Below are 6,753 nucleotides of genomic sequence, written 5' to 3' on the forward strand. Positions count from 1 at the left end.
GGTGTTACATAAACACATTCTGGTTTTGGATATAGTAAAAGCAGAGTTAGCATAAAATGACTGATCACAAGGCTTTTTTATATTTGCTAAGAAACTAGTATATTAATTACCTACATTTTGAAGTGACAAATATTTATAATGTAGACAAAGAATGTTATATTTGTATTTTTTACATCAAAAATATATTAAGAAATAAAATAGCTTTTTGAAGCAGTTTAAAGGGCAGTCAATAAACATTTAAATATTTAGGAATAATTTAACTCAGTTGAAATGATCTATCATTAACCCAGAAGAGTAGCAGATACAATTCCTAAAAAGTACTGTCTTTCTCTGCTGTATAACAAAATTACTTGCTGTATCATTATGACCACCATCTTCTTCAGTAAATACTTATTAAGCTTTGGTACTATGTGCAAACCATTCATATTAAGGTTAAATGAAATAAAAGATACGGTCCCTGGAGCTGAGAACCTTACAGTCAAATTACAAAAACAAAGTATATTTATAAACACAATAAACAGTATTTGCAAGTTTGCATTATTAAGTATCAAGTAAGAGGTACCAACAATCAATGCTAACGCACAGCAAGGAAAGCCCAACAAGGGTAGTTGGTCAGGACAGTTTTAGTAGAAGAGCCATAAGCTGGGTATTAAATAAGAGGACTTGATGCTAAGCACAGAAAATACAAAAGAAACTACTTCTTGCTGTTTGGGAACTTACACTGTACCATACGTTAGTTATGTCTATGCTAGTTAAGTGATAAACAGACTCTGTATCAAAAGTGCAATCAACTAAAGAGGGATTTGATAAGCAGCTAACATAACAAGATATTAAAAGGGAAGTTTCTGCTGAGAACCAAAGACAATAGAAATGACATTCCAAAGCAGCTGCCAGAACATTCTCAAAAATGTCAAGAGGCAGTCTAAAGAAGAGTGCTGAGATGTGTTACTTTCTACCTCCACCACTAGTGAGGTGGCACTTCAAGAAGATTACAGAGTAGGTTTCAGAGATTTCCCTGGGGAGAGCTGTGGTAACAGGGGCCTGTGTCTTCAAGGGGGAAGGGTGGAAGATCCTTGTCCCACACCTAAAGCCTCAGGAAAAAGGCTTTGGGGGAATGACTTGAAGAACTTGACATGTGCCTCAAGCACTTTGAAGAACATGCTAACCTGGTACCTGATTAATCCCTGGAAAATCTAAAGGATGAGAAGCTGCATGAAGAGGCATGTGAGAACAAGAGAGAGGGCTGAACTGGGACCACTAGCCGAGTCTGTGCAAAGAATGAGTGCTCCCTATGTGGCCTCTACAGAAGAGTGAACAACCTGGGGTGGGATCACACAAGTCCATGCAAGAGGGGTATCTAGAGTTTGCACAGACTTCAGCAAAGTGGAGGTGAAGGTACTGCTAGCTCCAAGAGGCTGAGGAAGGAGTAAGCAACCAATCAGAGCATAAGGGAATTCTCACTGTCAAGGAATTGAGGTGAAAATCTAGAGCCGCTGAGGTGGGAGGTAGAGGATTCACCAGTGAAAGAATAAGCTTTAAACATCTGCAACAGCTACAAAAGCACTGAAACTAGATCACCAGCTAGCTTCTTCATTAATCAAGTAAAAGTCTGCTGCTCCTCTTTACTCTTTTCACTTCTTCCTTGACCAGCTTTGGAAGGGTGAGAAACCAGAACTGGCAAGACAAAGCAGGAAGAGTAGAAAAACTAGGTAAGAAGTAAAAAGGCAATAATACCCCCTTCCCCAGTTACTGGTTTTCCCCTTGCAAGAGACAGAGCAAGAGACCAGTTAAGGGAGAAGCTTCATCTTTATTTCAGGCTTGGTCTGCAGTTTTTACTTGTTGGTACTGGGCATTTTAATAATCAAATTAAGACTTTTGTGACTTTGTTACTAAAGGATGATTTGTATTATCTAAGAGCAACCAGAAAAATTAAGTTAATCCATGGCAGAGGATGAACCAGTCTCAAAGAGTAAATCGAAAGAGACAGAAAGGGAAAAAAAGTAATTTGAAAGTGACAAAAAAAAAAGCTTTTATAATTACATCCCACAAGGCCTACTTTTCAACCTGATATCCTGAAAAGTCAACACAGTGGAGAGCACAGAAGTATACAAATGTGGTCTTATAAAACATAATTGAATCCATCCAGCTTCACTGCCTATCTTGAGATAGTTCAGCCATTAACATTTGCAGAAACTTACCATAATGTAGCTCAAGAATCTAATATTAATTCTTAAAACTTGACATGAGTGACCCAAATATGCTAGACTTCCTTTAAAAGGCAGAGACTGTGTCTTGCTCCCTGCTGTATCTGTAACATTTCCCAAAGTCTCCCTTACACAAAAGGTGCTTAAAGAACTGGTGTTCTCCTTACCATGAGAAGGCAGCTATGTTAGGCTCTTAGGAAATAGGATATGAACAAATATGCATACAGCAAAGACTGCTTTTTAGTTAAAAATATATTGAGCTTTGCTATGGGCAAAATTATAATATACATTACTTTTCATGCTTATCCTTTCATAGCCAGCCAAATCTTTGAAACATGCACAATGTATTTTCAGTACATTCTACCACAATGCAGGATAAATGTGAAACCTTTAAACTTTGACATTCGAAGGAGAAAAAAATACTACTATATATACATTTTTCAAGAGTTTAGCAGAAAACCCTCAAAATAAGTACACTATCATACAATGCTGTTAAATGCAGAATGGTTTAAAAGGAGAGAAGCATTTTAAAAATATCCATATTTTATTAATACTCATATTAGTATATGTCTTTTCAGTGAGTGACAGCCTGAATGAAGAGCCTACTATGTGCTGCTACAACTCTGTAAAATAGGTACTATCATCCCTATTTTAAAGATTAGGAAACTGAGGCTCAGTGTTTAATGGCTTGCTCAAGGTCACAATAGTAGTTAAGTGGTGGAGTGAGAATTTTAACTCAGTGTGTCAGGTTCCCACACTGCTTTTAAGTGTGCTGCTGCTATAATGCTGAAGAGTTGAGTTCTACTGACTTCTTTCCAAAAGAAATAAAATCCAATTTTAATTGTTACGTTTACAGTGTACAATTATGAAATATCAGCCATTGTCAAGTTCCAACCATAGTTGGAACACACCTCTGCTAATATGAATAAACTCTTCATGACTAAAAATTCTATATGGCAGATAGTAGTAAAGTTCATAACAGTCCCTCACTCTCTATGTTTATATACACTCATGATGTCATGCTTATGGTATAGTATTTACAATAAGTGTATATGACTATAAAATTTGACAACTTTCAAAATGGTGTATAAAGAAAGCAAGTCTTATATGTTTGTAGAAACAGAAAGATGTTGGCTGCAACAGAGTCCTATTATCAAACTGTTTAATTCTCAGGCCTTATCTTAGTAAATAAAGGCAGGATAATCCCTTGATATTTCAGTATATATCAATGGTTCTTAATTGGAATGATTCTGTCTCAACTACCCTGCTCCCTCCTGGGAAAATTTGGTAATATCTGGAGGCATGTTTATTGTCATGACTGGGGGTGGGTGGGTGAGGGTAGCTACTAGTACCCACTGAGTAGTGCCAGGGATGCTGCTAAACATCCTATAATGCACAGGATATCCCACAATCAACAAGGAATTATCCAGTCCAAAATGTCAATAGTGTGACACTGAGAAACCTAGCATGAAGGATTAAATATCTTAAGTACTTAGCAGAGGGGGTGGAGAGTGTTTAGAGACTGTAACTACAAACACAAAACTAGAGAGTCCAAGTAACAGTAAAGATCAGATGAGGCATTCAAGCGGCGTGAGAGAACTGGCCTGAGAGCACCCTCTTGTCTCATTAGATATGAGGTGGGTAATGTAATGCGAGAAAATACCAGCTTCCAATCAATACACTTACCTTTACCAGTGGTGCTGACTTATTTTTTTCTGATAAAAGAACAGGAAAATGAAAAAGTGTTAAGTAGAAAGAAAAAAAATGTACTGAAGAGCAACAGCATTTGTTAAACAGAACACAGTCCCACTACCAATTTACTGAGTTTTCCTATTACTTACAGTAGGGCTCTAGAGGGTTACATCTAAAATGAGAACATTGGATGTTATGGACACATCATAAGAGAAAATCAGAATAAATATTCATGTGCTTCATTCAGGACATCAGTATTCGGAAGATCAAACACTATTGCAGGAAGCCTGGCTTTTAGACTCCAAATGTGTAAATGTTCTGATGATACACTACTATCATTCCTTCTTAGATCTTCCTTTCTCTGAATGCAATACTCTGACAAAAAAGGAAACAAAACACCGCACACATAACAACTTCTGAGACAATGCTGAGATCAAACAAAAGACAAAAAATAAAATTTCACAAGACTTTGCTTGAGTTTTACTGTTATGTACCTGTAACTTTTCTTTTGCTCTTCCATTTGTGCCCATTTTGTAGTCCTTTTATGTTATCTTTTCTATCCTCAATCACATTTCTTCACTAAAATCTTTTTATTCTCTTTTCATCCTTTTTTCAGTCGTATTTCCTCCTTTCCTCTCTTCCGAATCTCATGTCTTACTTCACTCTCTCAAAAGTGCCAACCAGCAATGGGATTATATGAGAACTTTAGAGTTGAGTCAGACTCAGAGGCTATCTAGCAGTAACCCCCACAATACCCATCTGTCTTCAGCATACCAAACTCTCCTAACAAGCTGTTAGGAGACAGCTTAAACACATTAAGGTATATCACCTTTTTTAACTTTCAGACACCACAAATCACTTCTTACCAATAGGTATTGCTAGATTGCTGGTGAGCTCTAAGCAGAGCAATAGAACAGATATGAATTGTTCTTGCTTCACAGATACAATCCCTTCTCATTATCAACATTTACTAAATTGGAAAAAAAGTTCACTAATTAGGTACAGTCCTAAACTACACGTGGCCGAATGTGAAGGCTATCTATCTGCTCTTTGAAAATTATCCTTCCATAGACAAACATTGAACTAGATGCAGGCACAGTGTGAGATTCATCTAATAAGCCTTGTTTGACATTTTGTAAGGATAAGGAATGACTCATTCAATGCCCCAAATTGGCACTCAAGGTATGTTTTACCCTCCTACATTCCTCTGAAAGTTGATTCTTCCCTTAACTGAGTAACCAGTAAGATACTGTTTAATTCCGAGTCATATTAGGTAAATACGGTACTGTACTTCAAATGGTACTGTAGTGTGATGCCTTGTGGAGCCCTGGCAGATGCATAGGAGCAACAGTAAAGTGATTTAGTATTGTGGAATAAAGGAACTAAATACTAATTTGTTCTGTGCTGGTTTAGCCCTAAACGGCAAGGAGGTTCAAGTCCCTTACGCGCACCGTGCCGCTATGCTGTCTAGTTTAAATTCATGTTGCCAGCTTTCCACCAAAGTTTGCAGGGTTTTGGAGGTGTCTCCGGCTGTTGCTTCGGCGGAGGAGTCGAGTTCCCCTCGCTGCGGGCGCAGGGAGCACTGCCTCCCGGGGAGGCAGGTGAGTCCGGCGCGGCCCGCACGGGGTCGCCACCCGCCCCGCCGCTGCCCACCTTACCTTGGTGAGCTGGGCGATTTTCTTGCTCATTTTCAGGTGCATCTCCTGGCTGTAGTCCATGCTGTGCCCAGCCAGCTGTGCGGTGGCCGGCGAGGGCGCGAATTTGGCCGCCCCGGCCGCCGAGCCGCCGTAATAGTGCTGCTGCCAGCTCATGCCCGGGGTCGCCATCTTCCCGACAGACCCCAGCCGGGGCACCTGTCCCCGCGCGTGGAGGCAGGCCCGCGGAGCAACGACGCCCGCGGCAAGAGTCGCGAGGCAAGAGTCGCGGCGGCCGCTTCCCGACCCGACACCCGGCGGCCCCCAGACTCGGCCGCAGGCGCCGTCCCGCCCGCGACCCCCGGGTCACCCCTTGAAGGGACGGGGCGGTCCCGCCGGCCCGAAGCCGCGGGGACAACGGCGCGGGGCAGACGCCCGGGGATGGGCGGCGGCGGCGGCGGCGGCGGCTGCCGGGGGCCGGGCCAGCTGTTGCTGGCTCCTTAGCCCGCGCCTGGCGGAGGCGTCGAGGACAGCGCAGCTCCGCGGGTCCCGCTCGCAGCCTGCACCGAGGACTCGGCGAGGCTGCGGAGGGAGGAGGAGACGGGGCGGGCTGCGGCGGGGGTAGGCGGAGACATGGAGGAGGACGCGGGAGCCGCCGTTACCAGGGCGCGCGTGGGGACGGCGACGTCATTTCCCCGCAGCCAAGCCCCGCCCCGCCCCGCGCAGCCGCCGCCAGTCCCGCAGCCCCGCGGCCAGTGCGGGCGCCTCGCGAGGTCGATCCGGAACCGTACTGCCAGTGCTTGCCCCGTGTGGCGGGGACCCGGCAGCCCAGCCCTGGCGGCGATCCCCGTGTAGCGAGCGTGAGGCCTGACGTAAAAAAAAAAAGCATCCCCAAGAAGACGGTGCCGTAGTCACCTTCGGTTAGCAGAACGGGTGTCGATTTACGGACCCTTTCCACATGCGTCCCCGTGTGTGCAGGGCCCCAAGAAGTGGCTCTTCCCCAAGAAGAGAGGCAAGCACAATCCAGAGACATGAGTAGTGAAGTAGCGAGGATTCCCTGCCCTGACCTTCCTTCCAATAGCACACAACTGATCATGACAGTGTCTTAGCCGCACCCCGCCTCCCCACCCCGAGTGCCCGGCCACTGCCTCCAGTTCAGTGCTGAATGTATGTGTGGAGGGAACACTCCTTTTCCGTCAGCTGGTGGAGCACCGCATAGCTAC

General features: G+C 43.8%; 1 protein-coding gene across 7 annotated transcripts in view; it reads right to left on the reverse strand.

The window, feature by feature from the left end:
* FAM184A (family with sequence similarity 184 member A) overlaps window positions 1-6,204 on the reverse strand; it is a 119,707-nt gene extending 113,503 nt beyond the window's left edge. For 3 of the 7 annotated variants that reach the window (XM_054490352.2, XM_054490349.2, XM_063666539.1), the window contains exon 1: window positions 5,555-6,203. In XM_054490352.2, coding sequence (XP_054346327.2) covers window positions 5,555-5,722 — 168 coding nt within the window. In that variant the 5' untranslated portion in view covers window positions 5,723-6,203. Of the gene's footprint in view, window positions 1-5,554 lie in introns of all 7 variants that reach the window. The other 4 variants (XR_010126766.1, XM_054490351.2, XM_054490353.2 and 1 more) reach the window with 2 other exon arrangements.
* Between the last annotated feature and the right edge of the window lie 549 nt (window positions 6,205-6,753).

Source organism: Pongo pygmaeus, chromosome 5, assembly GCF_028885625.2.
Source record: "Pongo pygmaeus isolate AG05252 chromosome 5, NHGRI_mPonPyg2-v2.0_pri, whole genome shotgun sequence".
Classification (NCBI taxonomy): Eukaryota; Metazoa; Chordata; class Mammalia; order Primates; family Hominidae; genus Pongo; species Pongo pygmaeus.